Raw genomic sequence first — 26,490 nt, forward strand, 5'->3', positions numbered from 1 at the left:
GTTCCATTTGATTAAAATCTCTTGTCACTAACACTTTACTTTCTTTGTTCAATTTTACTTACATATCTATTAAAATTAATTATTACCATGTCTATATTATCATATTAAGTAAAAGTGAAAATTTATATTTGAAATAGTGGATTTAACATCAAACTAATGATTCAATGGACTGCGTTGATGCCCATGATTTTAGTAAAATCAGAAAGAAACTGCTTCATTTTGAGAGTAAAAAAATAAAAAATAAAAAACCAAAGAAGAAATATCTTACCCAAATCATGTGATTTTTTTTCATATTTGTTTATTATTATTGTCTTTCCCACAACTTTTTCGTCACTGTTAACTCATGGAAATCGTAAGAAAAAAATACGAGTGTGAATTTATGAATGATTTGCTACAATTTGTTCACCAACTCTTTCTTATGTGGTACCTCGAATTTCGTTGAATTTTGAACTTAATCAACTGTTGCAAATAACCTGAGATTTTTTAAGAAGAAGAAGAGTAGAAAACTTTTTAAAAAATCGTAGTTTTAAAGTGAGAGGAAACCCTCTATTTATAGCTAACAAATAGTAGTATGAATAGGTGCTAATTGTTCCTTATCAAAAAAGTTACAACCTTTTGAAAAAATCACTGCTCATCGGAAAAATCACAACCTTTTGCAAAAGTCACAACTCATCGGAAAAGCCACAACCCTTTGAAAATATCACAACCCTTCGAAAAAATCACAACTCATCAAAAATGTCAAGACCCGTCAAAAAAGTCGCAACCCTTTGGAAAAGTCACATCTCTTTGAGAAAATCACAACCCTTTAATATGAAAGGGTATCTACTTTTAATATAATATAAATAATTAAATTAATAAATAAAATAAATTGAGTATTTTTAATTGGGGGTATTATAGTAATTCAACATTCAGCTTAGGAGTTCATGCTTTTAAGGTAGTATAGACTAGTTAACTTATAATTATATTTATATGTATATATATATAAATACTTGACTCAGAGTTTAGTTGCATACTTTTATTTTTTATTGTCTCAAACTTTCGATTATCCTATAAAGTGTCGGTGTTTACTTTTGAACAAGATGCAATCTGTCAACTCTGAATGATTTTCAATTATTATTATTGTGTGTCAAATGGTAACTGTTAAACTGATAACCAAATCAGTAACGATCAATCACCAATAATCGACAAGCAATATCTTAATGATTCTAAAATAATTTAGCATGTCTACGAATCATAACCGAAAATGGAAAATTGGAAAAATATGCAACCCTAGTTTCTACCTTGTTGGAGTACTCGAGCTCCAATATTTTTAGCCTATTTAGTTTCTCTATAAAACTCTAATTGTGATTGCAAAACACAGAAAAAGAAACACTTGAATATTAAGATTTGAATAATTAATATTAAAAAAAATAAAATAGACAAACTTAATAACTGAAACTTGAATAATTAAGGTTCAAATCTTTATTTTAAATATACAAACAAATAAGGCATTTGTCTCTTCTTAGTTTTTTTTCTTGAACGATCGTGATTTTACAACTAAGATTTTAAGAGAGTGGATATATGCAAAGTCTAAGTATTTTCTTTTTGGAACCCTTTCTCATTCCTAAATTTTGTTTGATTTTCTTGTGCTACCTTATTATACTTAATTTATTATAGGAAGACATGATATAATTATCAATTGCATCTTATTTCTATTTTTTTTCTTGATTTATAAAGTGCTCCTAAACATTGTCGATGAAATTAACATATATCAAAACTAGGTAATGGCATTAATTATATTTTGTGAAACAAATACTTAAATACTTCACACATGGACCATATTGTCGACATGACCAAATTGTAAACGAAAAGAAACCTAGCTACATAATGATATGTATACTTAACAGTTAAGTTAAAATATATATACTAATTAATTTATAATAACTTAGCCTATACGTAAGGCATTTATGTCTTAATAGTCTAGTCCTTCTCCGAATTTCGCATATGACGAAAACTTGATGTATCGGGTCTTATTATATTTGTTATTTCTAAAATTTTCTCTTTATTAAACAATTTGGTCACTTGTACAAGAAGCCCAACTTAATTAGATCGTGGGCCGCAAGAAAATAGGGGAGGACCCTCCATAGATTATGCATTTTTCAAAGGAGACCCAAAGGCGGTTTAGGGAAATATCCATGTGACTGCACCCCACTAAACTTCATCAACTTGATTACGCGGTGTATTAGTACTTATATAATATGATTAACTTCCGGGGGATTATTACTACTTCACTCAAAAACACAATCACAAAGTATTGATATTTTTATCCTTTTATTGTTCATCATTGTTATTACACACATTTTCAATCAAACATGTTTGAAGAAAACTTGCATTACCTATTCATGAACAAAATCACAACTGGAGGTGTACAAGGTGTTGATCAGTCAAGTCTAGCGAAGCTTGTCAAAGATAAAAACTTTGACGAACTTGCTAACATTGGAGGTGTACAAGGTGTTGCTGCTTCTCTCAAAAGTGATACAACTAATGGTGTAAGCGGAGATTCAGAAGACGTTGCACGTAGACATGAGGCTTTTGGAAGCAACACGTATCGTAAGGCACCTACTAAGAGTTTCTTCGTGTTTGTTTGGGAATCATTCAAGGATCCTACCATCATTATACTTTTGCTCTGTGCTGCTCTGTCTCTTGGATTTGGAATTAAGGAGCATGGACTGAAAGAAGGATGGTACGATGGAGGGAGTATTTATGTCGCTGTGTTTCTTGTCAGCGCTGTTTCGTCTATTAGTAATTTTAGACAAAACAGACAGTTTGATAAGCTTTCCAAAGTGAGCAAGAATATTCCAGTGGAAGCTGTTAGAAAGGGGAGGCGCCAACAGATATCGATATTTGAAATTGTTGTTGGAGATGTCATTTGCTTGAAGATTGGAGATCAAGTCCCTGCTGATGGGATTTTGGTAGAAGGCCATTCTTTACAAGTGGATGAATCTAGCATGACAGGTGAAAGTGATCATGTCGAGATTAATATCAGCCAAAATCCATTCTTGATTTCTGGCACGAAGGTTGTCGATGGCTATGGCATGATGCTTGTGATATCGGTTGGAATGAACACCACCTGGGGTGAAATGATGAGCCAAATCAGCAGTAATTCTAATGAGCAAACCCCTCTCCAAGAACGACTCAACAAGCTTACTACATCGATTGGTAAAGTTGGGTTGCTAGTTGCTTTCTTAGTTCTTGTTGTCCTATTGGTTAGATACTTTACTGGCACCACAAAAGATGAGAATGGTAAAAAAGAATTCAACGGGAGCAAGACATCATCCGATGATGTGATCAATGCTGTGGTGGGAATTGTTGCTGCCGCTGTTACCATTGTTGTTGTCGCGATTCCTGAAGGCTTGCCTTTAGCTGCTACACTTACTCTGGCTTATTCCATGAAGAGAATGATGGCTGATCAGGCAATGGTGATGAAGCTCTCCGCATGTGAGACTATGGCCTCTGCCACCACCATCTGTACAGACAAAACAGGTACTCTTACATTAAATAAGATGACCGTGACAAAGTTTTTCTTAGGCAAACAGCACGTGAAAGCGGAAAGTCATACAACAATTTCAGTCAAAGTTCTTGAATTATTACATCAAGGTGTTGGATTAAACACTACAGGTAGTGTTTTCAAGTCCACTGATTCATGTTCCAGCTTCGAGTTCTCAGGCAGCCCTACTGAAAAAGCTATTCTTTTGTGGGCTGTTACGGAACTGAACATGGATATGGATCAAATGAAAAGAAATTTCAACATTCTACATATGGAAGCTTTCAATTCAGAGAAAAAGGAGAGCGGTGTCCTGATCAAGAACATTACAGATGGCACAATTCATGCACATTGGAAAGGTGCAGCTGAAATGATTTCAAGAATGTGCTCCCACTACTATGATCTAGAAGGGAATGTAAAACCTCTCGACCAATCAGACAAGGAAGAATGTGATAGGATAATTGAAGGAATGGCTGCCAGTAGCCTTCGATGTATCGCATTTGCTCACAAGCAAGTGATAAAAGCTGAGCAGGAGGATCATGAGCATATTCATGGAAATGTTCCAGACAACTCTATCATTCTTTTGGGCATTGTTGGCCTAAAAGATCCATGTCGACCTGGCGTGAAGAAAGCTGTGGAAGCTTGCCAAAATGCTGGTGTGAACATCAAGATGATTACTGGTGACAATGTGTTCACTGCAAAAGCCATAGCAACAGAATGTGGGATTCTCCATCCTAATCCGGAAGTAGATGAAGGAGCAGGTCATAGAAGGTGAAGAATTTCGCAACCTAACAGATGAAGTACGGATGGAGAGAGTGGAGAAGATATGCGTGATGGCAAGATCATCCCCTTTTGACAAACTTCTAATGGTGCAGTGCTTGAGAAAGAAAGGTCATGTGGTCGCGGTCACAGGTGATGGAATGAACGATGCCCCAGCTTTAAAGGAAGCAGATATAGGACTTTCTATGGGGATTCATGGCACTGAAGTGGCTAAAGAGAGTTCTGATATTGTCATCTTGGATGATAACTTTGCTTCAGTTGCCACAGTTTTGAAATGGGGAAGGTGTGTCTATAACAACATCCAGAAATTCATCCAATTTCAGCTCACAGTAAATGTGGCTGTGCTCGTGATCAATTTTGTAGCAGCTATTTCATCTGGTGAGGTTCCACTCACAGCAGTACAATTGCTATGGGTAAATTTGTTCATGGACACATTAGGGGCATTAGCACTCGCGACAGAGAAGCCAACCAAGGAACTCATGAAGAAGAAACCAGTTGGTTGGACTGCACCACTTATCACCAATGTTATGTGGAGGAATCTAATGGCTCAGGCCTTATATCAGATTGCCGTTTTATTGACATTACAATTCAAAGGAGAGTCAATCTTCGGTGTCAACAAGAAGGTAAACGATACATTGATTTTCAACACGTTTGTTCTTTGCCAAGTGTTCAATGAATTCAACGCGCGAAACCTGGAGAAGAAGAATGTCTTTAAGGGAATACACAAGAACAAGTTGTTCATGGCGATCATCGGAATAACATTGGTTCTCCAAGTGGTGATGGTGGAGTTTCTGAAGAAGTTTGCAAATACAGAGAGGCTGAATTGGGGGCAATGGGGTATCTGCATTGGATTTGCAGCTGCATCTTGGCCAATTGGTTGGCTTGTCAAGTGCATAACTGTTCCAGAGAGACCAATATTTAGTTATCTAAGGTTGAATTACTTGAAAGCCTTGTTTAAATGAGTAGATTTAGGTGTTCAGTATGTTTTTGTCATAAGCTAGTTAGTTCTAATAGTATCTGTTTGATTAATTGATTTATGTTACATTCCATTATTAATAATAGTGTACTTTGTTCATGATTGTCAACATATATACCTGAGCTGATAATATGTTCAAAGATTTTTGAAGCTTTAGACTGGCATTTGCAATGGGCTAAAATGTGTGTCGTAACTCAACTCACTTAATTCTTACAAAGTTTTAATGATTTTTTTTTGTACCAAATAAAAGTATTACTTTATTTTTCCTTTAGTATAATTATGTATAACATATTAAATTTAAAACAATAAATGTTATAAAAGTACAAACAAATGGAAGTGTTATAGAATGAACAAACAAATATGGTAGGAATTGAGAAGGCAAACTTGCTATAACCAAACACTTGATCTAAATCTTGAGTAACTAGAGTTCTGGCTGTTCCTACGACTAAACAAAGGTGTCTTTGGAACAGGTATACATTTTATGAGCAAACTAACTGGCCATGATAAAGCAGCTATCCCAATACACACTTTCCACTTCATCCAATTCAATCTCTCAGTACATGCAAACTCTTTCAGCATTTCGATCATTGCAAACTGGATAACTACTATCATTCCTACAATCCCCCAAAATAACCGCTTTGTTTTTAGCTCTCTGAGGATACCCCCTTCGTAGTTTCTCAGGTAGAATATGTTGAATAGTTGACAGAGAACAAAGATGTTGAAGATCATTGTGTCCTTTTCCTTGTCGCTTAATTGGTATCCTGATTCACCTGTGAATTGGATGGTAAGCAACACTGAGATCAGGTACAATGCTTGTCCCAATATATTTTTCCACATGATATTGGTTATAAATGGCTCATTTTTGTCAGGTGGTGGCTGCTGCATGAGCTTTGTTCCAGGCCCGTCGATAGTGAGAGCTACAGCTGCTAATGTCCCCACCATCAGCTTTACCCAAAGTACCTGAAGCATTGCATAGGGAACATTGCCTGCTGAAATTACTGTGACAATGTTGATGGTCACGGGCTCGCTAGCTGAAATTGCTGTCACAAAGTCTATCACCAAAGAAGCGATAGTTGCTGTTAGTTGGTACTGGGTGAATATCTGAACATTGTTGTATGTGGTTCGGCCCCAACTTAGAACCCTAGCTATGGAAGCAAAGTTATCATCCATGATGACAATATCCGAGCAGTTCCTTGCTGCATCGGTTCCATGATTACCCAATGAAAGCCCCACATTGGCTTCTCTAAGAGCTTCTGCATCTTCCACTCTGTCTCCGGTAACTGCAACATTATGACCTTTCTTTTGCAAGCATCGTACCATTAGAAGCTTGTCCAGCGTTGAGGCTCTTGCGATCACACGAATGTTATCAACTTTCTCCAATCTTTCATCTTCAGCATATCCTTGGAATGTTGTTCCTTCAATGACTTCTCCAGTGGATGTGTCATGAGGATCAATTATACCACAATCAATAGCTGATGCACGAGCGGTGTGGATATCATCTTTTGTAATGATTTTGATGTTCACTCCAGCATCTTGGCAGTCCATCACAGCTTTCCTTGCTTGTTCTCTACATGGAGCTTTCAGACCGACAAATGCTAATAAGATCGAATCATCTTCTTTGAGCTTGGGATGGAAATGCCCTTCATGATCAATCTGATGTTCTGCTGTTACACTTTTATATGCAAAACCAACACAGTACAAACCATCCATTTTCATCTTTGTAATTCTTCCCTGCAATGCTTCTCTAGTATCATCGTTTATATCTTTGACATCCCCTGTCTCCTCGTAGTAACGTGAACACATGGCCAGTATTGCCTCTGGAGTTCCTTTGTGGTGCACATGTACTCTGCTGTCAGCATTCCTCCTTATCAAAACACGCCCTTGGTATTCCGAGTTGAAGCTTTCAGCATGGACAAGTGTACATCTTTCTTTCAGTTGTTGTACATCCATATTCATACTTTTGATGCCCCAGCCCAAAATTGCATTTTGAATTTGATCCTCAATGTGTTCAAATGAAGATCCCGGTGGGATCTTGGTTGTGTTCAGAGCCATTCCTTCATGAAGCAGATCAAGAATTTCTGGGGCAAATGAAGAGAAAGTACCTCTTCCAAAATACTCTTCACATAGACAAAACTCTCTGACCTGCAGAGTGTTTTCAGTCAGTACTCCTTCCTTATTCGTACAAATCACAGTAGCGGAGGCCATTGCTTCACAAGCTGAAAGACTTCTAACAAGTGCTTGATCAACAATCATCTTCTTGGTTGAGTAAGCTATGGTTAGTGCACAAGCTAACGTTAAACCTTCAGGAATAGCACCCGATGCAATTGCAACTGGAGTTGCTAGAATCCCAAGAAAGGCTTTCCATACATCATGTATACTTGTCTTACCTCCAATGAACAACTTCCTCCCATTGTTTCGCATATTCCCTGTGAAGTAACGGACCAACAGTACTAAAAGAACCAAGAAACTGACTGCCAAACCAACCTTTGCTATATGCGAGGTCAGTTTGTGTAGTTTCTTCTGTAAAAGTGATTTATGATCATGATTGACACAAGCTGGACTTATGATTTCTGCCAATGCTGTATCCATGCCAACTGCTGTAACAAGCATTCGACCATTACCCCTCAAGACATTGCTACCCGATAACAAGAACACATTGGTGCTATTGTTAACTTCCACAAGGTCATTTTTCTTTGTTAAAGTTGATTCATCAATATGTAAGGATTGGCCACCTATGTATATCCCATCAGCAGGGACTTGATCTCCAGCTTTCAAGCGAATGACATCTCCAACAACTGCTTCAGATGATGCGATACACGTATCCTTCCCATCCCTAATCACAAGAATGGAAACAGTTTCAATTGGCCTACAAAGTTCATAAAGTTGCTGTTTATGCCAATACTAGTTCTCGAACACGTGCAACGCACGTGTATTTCACGCTAAGTAATTTTTTTTAAAAAAAATATTAGATTAAATGTGCAATGAGTTATATGAATTTTGAAAGGGAAGATTACCTTTTGTCTGATTTAAACTTCTAAGTCATTTCATCTTTGAATTTAACATAAATAATTAGTAAAATTGTATATACTATATAATATCATATGCAACATGACAAGCTATTAAAATCAATGTGTTTCATGCATTACAACACCGTATTAGACAAATAACTTCAAATTTTGGATTAAACCTCTAAAGTATATAATCTCATATATAACACTTTTTTTCTATAGTAATCCATGCAATTACATATTAAAGTGTAACACAAATTAAAGATTAACAACATAAAGACGCAACAATTTTAACTAATTAATCAACATCACCTGGGAGGTAAACTACCACGAAATGGTTCTTTGACAAGAACTGCTTCACTTATTGCTGCCTCAAATCTGCAATCGGCTAGAAGAATCTCTAGCTTTCAATTATATGCTATAATTTGAATAACAATACAGTTACCTAAATTACTGTGCAAATCAATTGTAACTGCATCCTATACTTTTTCCAAAAATGTTATGTGTATTATATAAAACTTAATAGAGTACATGAAAAGTTTTCTAATGGATGAAAATTAAAAGAAATAACAAATTTAAAATTAATGGGATAAGTGCATATAATTATATAGTAAAAGATAAACTACACTAAGGGCTAGACAGATTCATGAACTTCACATTAATGTTTCACAATTTATTGATTTATTATTAAAAGGTAAATGTATTATTTGATTGATAGTATAAAAATATTCTGAAAAAGTAGTGTGTAGATAGGGGTACAAAATATCCCCTAAGAAGGTGACTTAAATGTACTATATATTCATGAAATAGTGGCAAAACGAACCAACAAAACATTTTGTAATAATTTAAATTTAATTATTCATATAATTTGGCCTTTTTATAGATCTTTTCTGATGCGCATTCCTTGAACTTTTTTATTCATATATTTATTATTCCTAGTTAATAATTAGTCTACATTTAATTACTCAATGCAACTCTTCCAATTCTTCTATTTATTTAGCAACGAAGAGGCTTATTGCGTAAATTCAAAAGGGTCATTTTGATTTGATTCAATGCATGTTAAAGTAGAATACCAAGACATTAAATTGGTATAAAAAATTGAAAAATAAGTTAAGGAAGTTGAAACGAAACCAAAATATTGAATAGAGGACAATTTTAGGAAGATGAAAAAGCTAGCAATTCCAAGACATTGAATATAGGCTGCTGTAATTGTGTGATAATTAAAATATTACTCCTATTTAATTAGAGTAGATATTTTATTTATTACATTAGTAATTGTGTAACAATTTAAATATTGCTACTAATTAGATTAGATATTTTTATTAATTAAATATTTTTATTTAGTAAAAGGGTAAAAGAGTAATTCAACTTTGAAAATTGAGCCTCCCACTTATAATAATAAATGATATGATTACAAAAAGCAGAGAGACTAATGGCAAGAAACAGGGAAATTAGTATAATTCCCCCATCCAAACATCCTTTCACCCCATGTTTTTTAACGCCAAAACCGAGTGATAAAACAGCATACAGCAGTACAATGATGATGTTAGGATCTTTGAGGCTCTTCAATAATATTTGCAATAGATTTACTGATGGCTTCTTAAATGTGTTAGTCCCAAAATGTTTGCGCCGAGAAGCAATATCCTTATCATCACCTAAGATACCCTTGTCAGCATCAGTTTTCAGGACAAACAACACGCTTTCCACACCATCAAACTGTTTAACATCTCTCACTCGAACGAGTTTTGCTAACATTTGCTTGTTGATACTCGAAAAACATTCTGGTTCGATATCAACTACTGTATAAGATTGAGAGCGCGAAAAGTTGCTCAAGAGCTCAGTCTTGTTTTTATTGAGGATGAGAAAGGTTAATACGTATGTGACATGGCACCATCACGTGATTAGTTAACTGATTATTGTTAAGGCTGTTAGTTAATAGTTTGTTAGAAAGATATTAGCTAGCTTAGTTAGTTACAAGTTAAAACGTGTATATAAGTGTGTAGATGATCAAATTTTCAGTATTGGTTTTAATCAGAGAAAATTTCCCAATTCTGTATTCTCCCAGAATTCTGCCTATGTTCATTCAAGCTTAATAGCAGTTTCAGATTTCCTCCATTAATGGAAGTCACTGCAATGTTTCTGAATTCTAACATGGTATCAGAGCTTTGAGGAGAGTTTCTGGACTTCTGAATTCAAGTCACAAACCACACTAGTTTTTTTTGTAACTAAGAAGTGGATCTACGATTCAGAGCACTCGGCGAACAACAATGGCAATTGATAATGAAGCCACCACAACTCCTACAGTGATTGATCATCCCCATCCTCTGTGCCTGCAGGCGTGTGATACTCCAGGTAACAATCTAATCTCATTTCTCCTAACAGGTCCAGAAAATTGTGCAATTTGGAGTAGATCGATGAGAATTGGACTGGTAGGAAAGAGCAAATTAGGTTTTGTAGATGGAAGACACACTAAGGATAAGTTCGATACATCATTGCATGAACTTTGGGAAAATGTAATGCAATAGTGCTGTCATGGATAATGAATGCTGTTAGCAAGAATTATTGAGTGGAATCATGTATGCCTCTAGCGCACACAAGTTTGGACTGATTTGAAGGAACGACTAGATAAGGTTGACGGATCTAGGGTGTTTCATCTACACACAGAAATTAATCATCTCACTCAAGGTACTTCCTCTATATCGAGTTACTTCTCGAAGATGAAGGTGCTTTGGGAAGAATTCGATGCCCTCATGCCATGTCCTGGTTGTGAATGTGCTGAATCAAAGAAATATGTTGAACATTTTGAGTATCAACGTTTGTTACAGTTCTTAATGGGGTTGAATGAGTCCTACAGCCAATGTCGAAGTCAGATCATGATGATGACTCCCACTCCTAGCTTGAACAAGGCATACTCGATGGTGATCTCTGAAGAGAGTCGAAGATCTCTAGGCAAATCAGTTCATATGGGGGAATCCATGGATGGGATAGCATTATTCAATAATCGAGTGACTGGCAATCATCGAAATCCAGGAAACAATTTTAGGGATGCAGACAACAACTTCAAACCAAGGAGGACTAATGATTTGTATTGTGAATTCTGCCATATGAGAGGGCACTCAGTGGACAAATGCTGGAAGCTACATGGTTATCCTCCTGATTCACAAGGGAAGAGAAGACCAGCAGGAACAAATGGAGGAGGAAACCGACCAGCAGGAACAAATGGAGGAGGAAACCGACCAGCAGGAACAAATGGAGGAGGAAACCGACCAGCAGGAACAAATGGAGGAGGAAACCGACCAGCAGGAACAAATGGAGGAGGAAACCGACCAGCAGGAACAAATGGAGGAGGAAACCGACCAGCAGGAACAAATGGAGGAGGAAACCGACCAGCAGGAACAAATGGAGGAGGAAACCGACCAGCAGGAACAAATGGAGGAGGAAACCGACCAGCAGGAACAAATGAAGGAGGAAACCATCCCACAAGGTACAGGCCAACTGCTAACATAGTTGCACAGGGGGATCCACAAATACAACATGCTCTCTATGCTCGTGAGAAGGAACACACCTGCTCGAACAACCAGCTGAATGACACTGATGCAAGTCGCAACAATGGTATCATGTTCACTCAAGATCAGTATGATCAATTACTGAAGCTGATCAACAAAGACTGTACTACATCTGAGAAACATGTAGCAGGTATACTTTATTCGTTTCTAGCAACACATGAAATTGCTTATGATAAATGGATAGTTGACTCAGGGGCCACTAATCACATGATACATGATAAACATATGCTTAATGAGACTACAATAGCAGACAACATACCTTCCAGTAAGGTTTATTTACCAGATGGTAATGCCCTTGAAATTGCATGTATTGGTTCATGCTCCTTGGGAGGTGGAGCAGAACTTACTGATGTCTTATGCATACCAAACTTCCAATACAACCTGCTATCAGTTTCAAAACTGACAAAGGATCTGAAGTGTTTTGTCACTTTTTATCCTAACCTATGCATTATGCAGGACCTTCACAGTGGGAAAGTGAAGGGGATTGGTAAGATGTGTGATGGCTTATACAGGATGCAATTGCAAGTGAAAGACTACCAGCAGGCAATGGCAGCAACTGCAACTGTAGACTCAAGACCAATTGGTACAAATACAGACTTAAAAACATGGCACAACAGATTGGGACATGCTCCTGACAAAGTCCTGATGAAAATTCCAAATATGAATTTTAGCACAAGTAGTAGCAACATCAAAGAATGCACCATTTGTCCACTAGCCAGGCAGAGAAGACTATCTTTTCCTGTTAAAACTACTAGATTTACTTCTCCTTTAGAAATGATACATGCTGATGTTTGGGGCCCTTATAGGGTTTGTAATCATGATGGTAGTAGGTTCTTTCTTACCCTAGTCGATGACTATACTAGGATGACATGGATTTTTTTGTTGAAACTCAAAAGTGATGTAATTGTTGTTTTGAAACAATTTATTCCTCTAATTCAGCATCAGTTTGGAGCAACTGTTAAAGTGTTTCGAAGTGACAATGGATCAGAATTTTTTAATTCTGATTGTGATGCATTGTTTAACTCTTGTGGTATCATTCATCAAAGCTCATGTGTTTACACTCCGCAACAGAATGGTTTGGTTGAGAGGAAACACAAACACAGTTTGGAAGTAGCTAGGGCAATCAGACTCCACGGTCATTTGCCTCTGAAATTTTGGGGTGAATGTGTTCAAAATGCTGTATATGTCATAAATAGACTCCCTTTATCTGTCTTGAATGGTAAATCAGCTTTTGAGTTGTTATATGGGAGACCACCATCTCTCCAACACATGAGAACTATTGGATGCTTGTGTTTTGCTACTGTTGTTCCTGGAGGTGACAAATTTGGTCCTAAAGCTATTGGGGCAGTTCTCATGGGCTACTCTGCTACTCAGAAAGGCTACAGACTTTACAGTCTGTTAACTAACCACTTCTTTGTTAGCAGGGATGTACATTTTCAAGAATCTATATTTCCTTTTCAGCTGCAAAAGTCTGGTCAACTTCACATATTTCCAAATGGTGTTATTAACACTGATACATCACCTACTGCTGTCGTTGTCCCAGCTTCTTTGCCTCTTGATAATGTTGCATCTGGTCTAATTTCCTCTCCTGAGGTGACTCTTCCTCCAACACCTCATGCTGGTCCCATTCATCCACATAATCTGGAAGCCAGAAGATCAACAAGGACTAAGACACAACCTTCTTGGATGCAGGATTATGTCTGTACATCCATTCCTTCCAGCGGTGTTTCAAATGCATGTCTTTATCCCATGTCTTCTCACTTGTCCCATACATGCTTGTCTGGTCCATATCAGTCTTTCTTGTCTAAGATGACTGCCTTGCGAGAACCATCTTGTTATGCTGAAGCTTCTTTGGATCCTGACTGGGTGTTGGCCATGGATCAAGAACTTCAGGCCTTGAAGGATAATGAGACCTGGTCCTTGGTTGATCTACCTCCTGGCAAGACTGCTATTGGCTGTAAATGGGTTTTTAAAATCAAGTACAAGGCTTGTGGTGCTGTTGAAAGATACAAGGCTAGGCTTGTGGCAAAAGGGTATAACCAGAAGGAAGGTTTAGACTATGTGGAGACTTTTTCACCTGTGGTCAAGATGGTTACTGTCAGGGTGGTACTTGCTCTTGCTGCTGCTTATAATTGGTCTCTACATCAGCTTGATGTCTACAATGCCTTCTTGCAAGGGGATCTTCAAGAAGAAGTAGAGAATAGTCAAAATGACTCTGAGTGAACCCTGAGTTAATCAATGCTTCAGTGAGCTTCAAGTTCCATTGTCTTGATGCTTGCTTTAGTCCATACAGGGATTTATGCAGTCTACAGACTTGTTTCTCCCCCTGACTGGAAAATCCCTGTGGAACATGCATATATACTTCTTCGTGAAGATCCCCTTGCAAGAAGGCATTGTAGACATCAAGCTGATGAAGAGACCAGTTATGAGCAGCAACAAGAGCAAGTACCACCCTGACAGTAACCATCTTGACCACAGGTGAAAAGGTCTCCACATAGTCTAAACCTTCCTTCTGGTTATACCCTTTTGCCACAAGCCGAGCCTTGTATCTTTCAACAACACCACAAGCCTTGTACTTGATTTTAAAAACCCATTTACAACCAATAGCAGTTTTAGATTTCCTCCATTAATGGAAGTCACTGCAATGTTTCTGAATTCTAACATGGTATCAAAGCAGTCTACTGAATTAACAGGTTTCTGTGATGCTGATTGGGCCACATGTCCTATCTCAAGAAGGTCTGTTACAGGCTATGTAATGAAGCTTGGGGAATCATTGATATCTTGGAAGGCAAAGAAACAAACGACTGTATCTAGGAGCTCAGCAGAAGCAGAGTACAGAAGCATGGCAGCAGGTGTATCAGAAATTCTATGGCTAATTGGTTTGTGTAAAGAGTTGAATGTAAATGTGCAACTCCCAGTTATATTACACAGTGACAGCAAATCAGCAATTCAAATTGTGAACCAGTTGGCTCCATTGAGCCTCCAAGTTGTGGGTTACGTTGCCTCTTGTCTTTGTAATTGTAGTTGGTTTTTGTCATCTTTCTCCACGAGACACTTAGAGCATGTTTAACATAGCTGCCCAAACTGCTTAGTTTTATAAGTATTTAAAAAAAATAGTGTTTTCAAAACCTTTTATTTTCTATAATAATTAATCCTTGTTGGTCAGCATTTTAATATTAATATTTTTGTATATTAATTTGCTTGAAATGTATGGAGTCAAAGTATGGCATTTGCTGTGAAATTGTCCGTTGGTGGATAATTCTTTTGTCTTAACCGTTGGACATTTATTTGGAGCATTACACCATTAGGAGTTAGTGCAATATGGCACTTCAGTTTTGCAACAGATGCAAAATTGCGTTGATGGCATTAGTGCCTACTTGATTGTCACTCATAATTCCTCTATTATACCTTGTAACCTATGTAACTCCTAAGGTCATTATCTTCACTATTTACTACCCATTATCTTCCTATTCATTGCTAGGAAGACTCTCTCAACTATAAATAGTGGTGGTCTTCATTTGGTTTGTTTTTCAGCAACAATCTTCCTGGCTGTAGACAGCAATGCCCTGGAAGTATAGAGAATTTTAAACGCCCAACGCCATCTCTTCCTGGCGGGGGACGTTAAAATAGGCGTTAATTGCACTTGCAAGATGTTGTCACACATGATTTTTGATAAAATAATAATAATATCCAAATAGGTAACTGACGATGTGTTTAATATAATTTCTAGTTTGATAATTTGAAATGTCTGTTAGATTCTGTTGTTGTATAAAAGAGGTGATGGCTACAAGTTTATAGACAAAAGTAAACCGTGTGTAACAGACAGGCTGTTAGGAGTGAGGAGATGATATTATTCTTGGAAGTTGCAGCAATAGTGAAAGTTATAAAAGATTGTTTGTCTTTTGTTCTGGTCTTTGTTTAATAAGCTTATATAAAGATTGGATTCCAGCTTGGCTTATATATAATATGAGTATGACTAATCAGAGAATGAAAAACGATTGACGTAATCATGTAATCAAGTATTGTACACACACAAAAAAGCAAAAGGAACCGAAGGATGCTCGTGCAATGGATGAGATTGTTCTCCCTTAATAAAAAAGACTTGAGTTTGAGAGCTTAGAAAAATTCTTGATAACAAATGATTTTGCTTTGAATAAAGCTCTACGTGACAAAATTTAAAAATAATTAGACTCCAATATTGAGTGAAAAGCAAAAGGAGCAAGCCAAGGCAAAAAAGTGAGTACAATGATTGTTGAGTTGGTTTGTATTTTTTGGGGATTTTAAATGACAGTACTTATATATGATAAATAAAGGATTTTGTGTGAATTATTTAGATTATTGCTGTTATATTATATTTATGTGAATTATATTTTGTGTGAATAATTTTATTTCAAGCTTGTCGTATAGGGTTTGCCTAGTACAGTTTATTATAGAGTGCTCACTCGAAGGACAAATGTTGTAGCGATTGCGAATTATTTTGAAATTTTCATAAATAAAATAAATAGTATGTGTATTAATAATCAACACTCTATATAAATGTTGCTAGAGGCTTTAGCCATTCGGAATGTAATGACATTAACTCAATTGTTGGTAAAAAGAAAATCTATTGCCACTAAATATCTTTTTGTTGTAATGACAACAAGTCAACAGCTTCAACGAAACATGGAATGAATTTAATATCAAAATAACCCACTTAGGGGTCGATTGTCAGAGTATACAAAAATAATGTAGAATGTGGTGTATTAGTATTTAGTCATGATTGCATTAGTAAAATGTTGGTATTAGTTATACTGACATTATTTCGTATACACTATTTGGTTTGACGTATTAAAAATAATGAGTTTTGCATAACTTCTATAAAAAACATTGTATAACTTACATAAATACCATAGTGTAAAATCGAAATTACCTTCTATCCCTATTATTTTTGTAATTACATAAATCCCATATTTCTTAGGAATTGCGGATACATAATTAAGGATCCGAATACATTATTGTTGATACATTATGTATCAATCTGTTGCACTTATTAAGGGGAGAAAAACTGAAAAATCAAATTAAGATCCCATAAATTACACTATTCCATTCCAAATTATTGTCAAGAATTCAAAATCCTATAGTGTAACAAACCAAAAAATTCAAAAATTAAATTTCTTCTTCTTGTTCATCGTTCTCTCTGTTTCATAAAAACTTTTGTCAAAATTGTGGATAAGCGAGGTGAGTTATGAAGGATACAAAAGTGATGGAATTGTTGTTGGACAAACGATTTCTTTCGTGAATCTTCAAGTTCATCGAATATCCTTTCGATTTTGATCCAAGATTGACGAAAATTTTGAGATTCAAAATTCTTCTCCAGTTCATAGAAGATCCTTTCCATTTTGATTCAAAATTGTTGAAAATTTTGAGTTTCAAAATTATTCTCATAATTCATTGAAGATTCTTTCAATTTTGATTCAAAATTATCAAAAATTTTGAGAAGATACATCATGAAGATCCTTTCAATTTAAATTGATAAATGTTGTATTTCTACTAGATACATTAAATAAAAAAGTGTTGTCCATAAGATTTTAGGTTTGAGATCAATACATTATTATTTGGTAATTGTTATGTATCAGATACATTTAATATAAATTTGAATTTACGTATCATAACAAAAAATTAGTGTATGATACATTATTATTTATGTATCTTATTTTGCTTGAGATCATGAAGATCCTTTCAATTTAAATTGATAAGTGTTGTATTTCTACTAGATACATTAAATAAGAAAGTGTTGCCTATAAGATTTTAAGTTTGAGCTCGATACATTATTGTTTGGTAATTGTTATGTATCAGATACATTTAATATAAATTTGAATTTACGTATCATAACAAAAAATTAGTGTATGATACATTATTATTTATGTATCTTATTTTGTTTGAGAAATACTATATTTTTAAATTTTTTAAAAAAATACATTATACATGTAATTGTTCCAAAATAGCTTCTTTTTTGTGTGTGATAAATAACACAAAGTTTACGTATCAAGTACATTTATATTGAACATGATAAACACTAATCGAAGATTCAACAACATTAGAGTTATATATCAATACTTTAAATATGAACATTATACATTGCATAAAACAAATGTTATTGTAGCAGTAATGTATAAGATCAATGATAACACTAACAAAGACTAATTTAAGATTCAAAATAAACGAGATACATTAAAAATTTGTATCTTTGATAGTGATGGCCGTGCAATGGCAAATCCAACTTTTTTCTTCTTCTTTTTTTGGACATTTTTCAATAGTAGAAACATTAAAAGAAAATAAATATTTTTCAAGAAAAATTTTCAACGACAATATGATTAACTAAAATTGCAAAGGTTCAATAAGATTTCAAAGAAGGCAGGGGGCGAAGGTAATTTTATTTTTATTTTTTAAGATGAAAAAATTAAAAAATAATAATAAAAGAAATCGAAAATAGAAGTGATGGAAAGAAATCTACCTCTTGAATAATTTGAAATCATTAATTGGAAATAGAAAAGATTTGAAATTCAAAATAGATTAATTGATAAACTTGAGAGACACCTTCTGAAAATCAAAATGAATTTAAAATTTGTAACTGCTAAAGAAGTGGAGAGAATTTAGGGATAAAATGGAGGAGTGAAATGGGGAGTGAGAAACGTGGGTGTAGGCTGAAAATAGGAGTGAAATATTTATGTATCCGGAAGATTTTATGAATTGGGGGAATTAAGGGATTTTTGAAATTTTTAAAAAAGGTAGGGATAAATTGATAGTAAGGTAAGTAAATGTGTTTATATAAGTAATTTTCCCAAAAATATTTGTTCACAAAACCACCCCTCACACTCTTTGGCTTTGGAAAATATATTAAGGGAGATTTGAGGGATCGTTACATCATTAACCAATCCTATGTAAAATATATTAATACATGGAAATCATGATATGATTAGTAAGTCTGATATACCCTTTAACTTTGTCAAAAAAGTTGATGTACCCTTTATTAAGAAAGTGACTTATATATACCCTTACAGTTATACAAATAACTCACATATATGATATACCCCTATCGTTACAGAAGGAGCTCACATATACCCTTCATCTAACGAAAGTGAAAAAATTAGTTCTAAATTTATTTTTCTTACTTTTAATTTTTTTTTAAATCCATATAGAGGTACATATGATCCTTCTAGCAAAGTTTGAAGTATGTTTTGATCTTTTTCATACATAAATTATTTTTGACTTCTTTGATTATATTGTTATTTGAGTTTCTTATTCTTTTTTTTCCTTTCATTTTTAGTGTAAGAAAAATTTAAAGCTAACTTTTTGCGGTTATATTGAAATTTAGTTTTTGTATTTGTAAAAAAAATAAAATTGGGGTATCTATAATAAAATTTACAATAAAATTAGTGAAACATAAATAAATTTGACCATCAAAATAATAAATTTAAATTAATCGTTGAAACAAAAAAGGCAAAAAAGTACTTGTGAGGAGGATCAAATATACCCCATATGGATTATATTAAAATTATTTTTTTCACTTCCATTAGAGGAAAATGGTATATGTATATTAAAATTTGAGTCACTTTCATAATGAGTGGTGTATCAACTCTAAATAGCAAAGTTAAAGAAAATATTCAGCCATTTTCTCTATTAGTAATACACACCTTAATACACAATAAAGTATATAACTAATACAAATATTAATTATACATATATAGACTAAAAAATATATACCAAACAATATACTAAAAATATGCAAAATTAACACAACAGCATTTTTCTAACCCTGCCAAAGTGCTAGATTCCAGCTTGGATAATAGTTGTAATACACTTATCAAAAAAAAAAAAAGATTGGATAATTATCATGCATGAAATGAAGAGGCAAGATGAAAACACTTGTCCAAAAGCAAAAGGAAAAAGGGATAAAAAGTGAGCATAGTACCATCGTTTCGCAAACTTTAAAGAAATTTCTAAGAAAAGGATATATGAATTTACTTACCCTCTCGTTACTAATTACTTATTCACTTTTTATTTTTTTAGTTATTTCTAATTACTTATTCATTTTGAAAAATCAATAAATGATTAAAGTATTTTTTTTACCTATTATACCCTCAGTTAGTTACTTTGAAAATATATAATTTCTTGAAAATCTTAAGTTTTTAATTCATCCACTTCATAATTAATAAGAGTAAAATTGTAAATTTACTATGTCAATCATTGTTTTCTTAATAGGTGTGTCAATTCAAAAGTAATTACGGACAGAGAGAGTATAAATAATAGAGGTAATATTACTATATTATCTTTTGACTTTATTAAATTTAATGCTTTGAAAAATGTGTTAGATGATAAATAATATTTAATAGGAAGGATAAAATAGACACAAAGGGTAAATTATCTCTTGATTTTTTAAATTGGACAAGTATTATTGAACAATTACTTTTAGTTTAATAGACAACTATTATTGAACATAGGAGATATATCAAAAGAGAGGTATAATAATCTTAAAATTTAAGAATAAATAAGTAAAGATAGAAAATAACATAAATAAAGAACTAATGGATACCAATAACTATATTAAACCTAAAACGTATCTCTAATTAAGAATCCAAACAAGCATTTAACAAATTACATAAACACAGCGGCGGAGTCAAGATAAGAGTTTGGGGTTTCTAAATTTTCTTTTTTAAAAAAAAAAAAAAAAGAGGAAGAGTTCAAACCCACAATTCTAGCGTGAAAAGTATTTTCACGATCACTTCCTTACCACTGAACAGTCAATCAATTTTAATAGGGGTTCACAAATTAATAAAATATATATATTTATTTAATTTTTTATTACAAATACAAAATTTACAAAAAAAAGCTATTGAATTCATTCGAACTCACAAATCCTCGCTTAACTCCGCCTCTAAACACATAGCCTTTTTTCGTTTTCCTTGTACTTCCACTTTAGAATGTTATAAAAGATGCTGGTCTTTTTGTTGTTGACTTGAGACTGGTCATTCTTTAAGATTATTTTATAAGAGTGTATATTGGATTCCAGCTTGGCTTATAAGTTATAACGTATGACGAATATGAATATAGCGTTATCATTTTAGATTTTACGCTCCTTAGAAATTAGATCAATTTATTATTATATTTTTATTTAGTGTTATTTTAAAGTCAAGTTTTTTCAATAAATAAACATGAATTAATTTATTTTATTTAATTAACCAATTAACATGAATAAGTTACTTAGTTTTCCTATGTTGGTCAAATTCATACATTTTAAAACTAATAACTCTTAAGAGTAAAATAGGAAAAATTGTGTCATCTATACATTGATTTTGTGTAATGACAAGTCTTAAGGAACATTTATTTTTTATAAGGATGACATGTAAATATGAACGAATGTGATAGTTCTTTTCATAGAAAGTCACTCAACTTTCCCTCCTTTTTTATATCATTAAAGGCACCCAACTATGAATATTTTATATACAAAATCACTCTATTGATATTTCATTTAGAAAGTCATCCAACCAATTTAAGTGATTATTTTATTAAATGTTGAAATATAATTTTTGTTTTAAATTAAGTTTTTTTTTTAAATAATAAGATTCTCATTTTAATTATTTATTGAAACATAAATTTTGTTTTAAAACGTAACATAGAGAAATACAAGTAGTGACTAGCGAGTAATAAATGAATGCAACATCAATCAACCATTTAACGAGAGTTTTTGGTTATGCTCTTTAACTGGTTCATACTGAAAGAATGGATGGCGTAGGAGTCTCTCTTCTGAGACTTGGACTGATGAGCTCTGTAACCTATATTCTCCAACCTTCCTCGATACCCTAGAGGTCGACTCTTGCCACAAGGAATGTCATCGCCTTTCGGCTGTTTTACGATATTCCTTGGAGGATGGAACCTTTCTATGGACCTAACTTTCCAGTGAGCGGACCTACTCGAAGGAAGAAAAAGAAGGGGGTTGGGGGTGCTTCTATATAATCTCTAATCCGAGTCTTACCCCTATATATGTGGAAATTCTGCTACAAATGTTAAAATCATCCTAAAGTATGACTTAAGTCTAAAGTATATCCTTATATTATATAAGTGAACAAAAACCATCCTTGCACTATCCAAAAAGTTGCAAGATTCATCCTTCTATCTATTTTTTTAAGAAACTCACACCACCAACAAAAAAAAAAGTGTCAAGTTAAATGAATATATGTACACATGGTTAAGCTAGTCAAGTTAGGTGATTTTTCTAATTTTTAGAAATTGAGAGTTTAAATCATATTCAGACAAAATATATTCAAATTTCAAAATATTCTTTGTAAAAAGTATGGCCGAATACAACTTCAACTTCAAAAATTTCAAATAACTTAATTTTTTTTTTATTTTCATAACTAAATGCCTACATGCTTTCACTAAATTTTCAGCATTTCTCTACATTGTATAAAATTGCATTGATAACATACATACGTACTAAATATTTTATTAAAGAAAATCTCTAAATAGTTGGACGTAATATTTTTAAAATTATTTTTTTTACATAATCTTTGTAACCATCATAACCTACTGTATAAATATTTCAAGACTTACGTATTATTGCAAGTCAATTTACTTAATGATGCAAAAATCATATAAACTAACAACACAAAATTTAAATTCTAAGAATGAAAGATTCATTTCCTATCCATATTCTTATTCTTTTTAGGTAACTTTGATCTTCTCATCGTGGCTAAGACATGACCAAATTAAAAAAAATAAAAAATGGTTCAATTAGTTTCTTAACAAAAATACACGGAAGAATGATTTTTGTTATTTTTAGATGTTTTTGTACTGCTGTGAGTGGTACCTCACCAGATGATACAGCTGCTATAAAATTGATCATGAGCGTAGCCACATTTGCTGTGAGCTGAAATTGGATGAATTTCTGGATGTTGATATAGAAACATCTTCCCCATTTCAGAACTGTGGCAACTGAAGCAAAATTAGCATCTAAGATGACAACAATATCAGAACTCTCTTTAGCCACTTAAGTGCCCTGAATCCGCGTAGAAAGTCCTATATCTGCTTCCTTTAAAGCTGGTGCATCGTTCGTTCCATTAGTTGTATCAGTTTTGAGAGAAGTAGCAACACCTTGTACACCACCAAGGTTTGCAAGTTCGTCAACGTTTTTATCTTTGACAAGCTTAGCTAGACTTGAGTAATTAATGTCTGAGAAAAAAGGACATCAATCGCGATTGTATCAGTCGATACAGAAAGTATCCATGACTATAAGCAGTTTTAAAAGCTCTGGAACAATAGATGGTTGCCAAAGCTAAGTGCCATCTCTTTTTGTTGGAGGATTCAATTTCTGCTGGAAAATCAGTTGTAATATTGTTCATGCAGGGGTAATGCAAGTTTTCTTGAAACATGTTTGATGGAAAATATGTATAATAACAATAGAAGGACAAAAATATCAAACAATTGAATTGAATGTGTTTTAGAGTGAAGTAGTAATAATTCCCTAGAAGTTATATATATATTCACAGAAGTGTCCACTTGCATAGCTATGATACATTTGGAATGTATCTAAAATTTTGAGTTTAATGAGAACTTTACATATAATTAAGTTCAACAATTTAACTTTTGGATAACTGCGGCCCTAAACACTTCGGTCAACTACAATATGTACAACATCCAAGATAGGGGTGTTCACGGTTTAGATAAAAATCTATCCAAACCGAAAAATCAAACCAAATTGATTTTATTTAAGTTTGGTTTGGTTTGATTTTAGATTTTTAAAAATTGATAGTATCTGATTTGGCTATCGTTTTGTTCGAAAGAAATAACCGAACTGATAAATTATATACATACATTTTATTAATATAAATACATAATATATTATTTTAATAAACAATTTTAAAAATCTTATATATGTTTTCATCAAAATTAATTTATAATTTACCTATGAAAGCATAAGTGCCCAAGGTGAGAACATTTATCTTATTGGTTTCATGTATATGGTGTCTCAATTCTTAATTTATGGGTTCCTTTCCTCTAGGCCAAAATAGTGAGTTTTAAAGTTTTATTCATAATAAATTCAGTGATCGAAAGTTTTGTAAGTTAGTTATTCTAACTATTTTTCGTTTTGAATGAATTGTTTCTTTTATTATATTTTTGTGTATGGTTAATAACCAAATAACCAAATCAAATCGAAACGATACCGATAATAACCAAACATGATTATATTTAGTTTGATTTGATTTTGATAATTTTAAAACCAATTAAATTGGTTTAATTTTGATTTTAATCAATAACCTACCTAAACTGACCCATAACCATGGTATTTTAATTGGGGAACTTTACACAACTAGGGGTGTTCACGGTTTGGATAAAAACCGATCCAAACCGAAAAACCAAACCAAATCGATAAAATAAAACCGATTTTATTTGGGTTTGGTTTGGTTTGGTTTTAGATTTTTGAAAACCGATAGTATTTGGTTTGATTATGGTTTTATTCGAAAAAAACCGAAGAAATAACCGAACCGAACCGATGAATTATATACATATATTTTATTAATATACATACTTAATATATTATTTTTATAAACAATTTTAAAGATCTTATACATATTTTCATTAAAATTTCTTTATAATTTACTTATTGAAAGCAAAAATGCCCGAGATGAAACATTTATCTTATTGATTTCATGTATATGAGTGTCTATGACAATTCTTTGTGGGACTGAAAATGTTATTGTCTCTTCCTTCTAGGCCAATATAGTGAATTTTAAAGCTTTATTGATAGTAAATTTAGTGATTGAAAGTTTAGTAATTTAAGTCATTCTAACTATTTTTCGTTTTGAATGGATTGTTGTCACTTTTTTCACATTTTAAATGAATTGTTTCTTTTATGAATGAATTGTTTGTCACTTTTTACATGTTTTGAATGAATTGTTTCTTTTATTTTTGTGTATGGTTAATAATCAAATAACCAAATCAAATCGAAACGATACCGATAATGTGACATCTTGCAAGTTGATAACTAGGAAGAAGCTTAAAAATTAGAAATAGTCATTTTTGGAAAGACTTTTAAAAATCTGGAAAATTTGGCTAAGTATGGGAAAAAGGTGAGTTTTTGGCCAACTTTGAACAGTCATAACTTCTAGCTCAGGATGAGTTAGGTGTATTTCCAGTTATGGTTGCGAAGCTCGTGGAATGATCTTTCCAAAGACACCGAGTTTTTTCGATTCCGAATTTGTATGAGTGAGTTATGCCCTTTGGAAGTTGGGCAGTTGGCAGGGAGGTCCGTCCGAAAATTTTAAGGGTATTTTGGTCTTTTCCCTAACCAATTCTTTTGGATATATTAAGGTGTTAGACTGATTTTAGATCAGTTTTTCCCTTTTTGAAAGTGTGAGAGTGAGGGTTTGTGAGTAAAGAGGAGAAGAAGGGGAGAAAGAGAAGATCAAGCAAGGTTTCATCAAAGATCGTCGTGGATATCGTCGGGGGTGATCCCTACTAGGTATGTGAGATCATAGTGTTGGGTTGGTTCATTCCCCCACACGCCAAATTCATTTTAAATTCCCGAGAAAAGATTTGGTTGTGTTTATTGAAGTCTTGTGGTTGTGGTTGGTGAGGTTGTGGTTGTGTTGTTGAAGTTCTTGTGGATTTGAGACATGTTTTAGGTTGTGGTTTTGAGTTGAATCCTTTGTGTATTAAGGGTTTTTAATGATCCCAAGTGTTTGGGAAAAGAACCTTTGAAGTTAAGAGGGTATAGAGTTGGTAACATGAATGAGAAAAGTCGGGCAGCTTGCATGAAACAAGTCTGCGTCACAGACTTGTTCCCTCTGTGAACAAAAATTTGCTCTGCGTCGCGGACAGGACACGGACTTCATTGTTTCAAAAATTAAATTTCGTAATTTTTCTTAAGTTTAGCTGTCCTAAATCATTCCTAAACATCATGAGGTCTTTCCCAACACAAATCATGAATCCTTGAATCCATATTTCAATTCAAGAAAGTTAGGATCAAAGTCAAGTCAAATAAAGAGTATAGAGTTTCAAGTCAAGTAAAGAGTATAGAGTCAAGTTCATTTCTCAAAAGTCATTAGGGAACTAAGTATTTCCAAAGAAGTTTTTAAAATGTTTTCACATTTGAGCAAGAAAGGGAACATCGATTCCAAAAGAGATTTTAAGCTAAGCTTTGAGCAATTATCTCAAACTAAAGAAAGATGTGTTTAAAACACTTATGAGCCAAAGTATTTTTGGGAGTAGTATTGAGCACCGAATTGGGGAAGCGAGTTCATTTAACTCAACTCTCTATAAGAACCATGTAGCCAAACATGGGACTTAACGGGTCATTCTTTTTAGATGATCACGTAAGATTAAGCTAGTGGATCCACTAAGTAAAGTAAGGTCCTATATCACGGCAAGGTATAGAATGGTCCTTGGGCAACGTGAGGTAAAACGTTGTATCATCACTAAGGCTCATAGTGGTGGTTGTCGGCTAAAGAATCTCCCACAAAAGTTATACTACTTTTATATAAGTAAAGTGGAATTTGTTATTGTTTTATCATTAACGAGCTAAGTTGTTTACACTGTTTTACAAGCTTTATATATATTGCATGTGTCTTATTGCTTTATATTGAGTTAAGTTATTCATGA

General features: G+C 33.6%; 2 protein-coding genes and 1 pseudogene across 2 annotated transcripts; 2 read left to right on the forward strand and 1 right to left on the reverse strand.

Annotated features, from left to right (window-relative positions):
- Positions 1–2,281: 2,281 nt before the first annotated feature.
- LOC102592761 (putative calcium-transporting ATPase 13, plasma membrane-type) lies at positions 2,282–5,415 on the forward strand (annotated as a pseudogene).
- A 251-nt stretch (positions 5,416–5,666) lies between these two features.
- Positions 5,667–10,042, reverse strand: LOC107058116 (calcium-transporting ATPase 12, plasma membrane-type-like). The gene is made up of 3 exons (XM_015303453.1): positions 9,773–10,042; positions 8,600–8,691; positions 5,667–8,145 (listed from the first exon to the last, which is right to left on the reverse strand). Exons 1-3 carry the CDS (start codon positions 10,040–10,042, stop codon positions 5,667–5,669), a joined length of 2,841 nt encoding a protein of 946 aa, XP_015158939.1.
- A 512-nt stretch (positions 10,043–10,554) lies between these two features.
- LOC107058117 (uncharacterized) lies at positions 10,555–15,478 on the forward strand. The gene is made up of 5 exons (XM_015303454.1): positions 10,555–10,716; positions 10,876–14,046; positions 14,147–14,331; positions 14,464–14,817; positions 15,388–15,478. Exons 1-5 carry the CDS (start codon positions 10,555–10,557, stop codon positions 15,476–15,478), a joined length of 3,963 nt encoding a protein of 1,320 aa, XP_015158940.1.
- Positions 15,479–26,490: the final 11,012 nt, after the last annotated feature.

Source organism: Solanum tuberosum, unplaced genomic scaffold, assembly GCF_000226075.1.
Source record: "Solanum tuberosum cultivar DM 1-3 516 R44 unplaced genomic scaffold, SolTub_3.0 scf00439, whole genome shotgun sequence".
NCBI classification, from domain to species: Eukaryota; Viridiplantae; Streptophyta; class Magnoliopsida; order Solanales; family Solanaceae; genus Solanum; species Solanum tuberosum.

Coding starts and splice junctions, on each gene's coding strand:
- LOC107058116 (XM_015303453.1), bottom strand. CDS start 10,042: ATGTTAGCAAAACTCGTTCGAGTGAGAGATGTTAAACAGTTTGATGGT. Junction 8,692..9,772: donor TTGGCGTTAAAAAACATGGG/GTGAAAGGATGT, acceptor TATAATTGAAAG/CTAGAGATTCTTCTAGCCGA. Junction 8,146..8,599: donor CGTGGTAGTTTACCTCCCAG/GTGATGTTGATT, acceptor TGAACTTTGTAG/GCCAATTGAAACTGTTTCCA.
- LOC107058117 (XM_015303454.1), top strand. CDS start 10,555: ATGGCAATTGATAATGAAGCCACCACAACTCCTACAGTGATTGATCAT. Junction 10,717..10,875: donor GATCGATGAGAATTGGACTG/GTAGGAAAGAGC, acceptor GTATGCCTCTAG/CGCACACAAGTTTGGACTGA. Junction 14,818..15,387: donor GCAATTCAAATTGTGAACCA/GTTGGCTCCATT, acceptor TTTGTTTTTCAG/CAACAATCTTCCTGGCTGTA.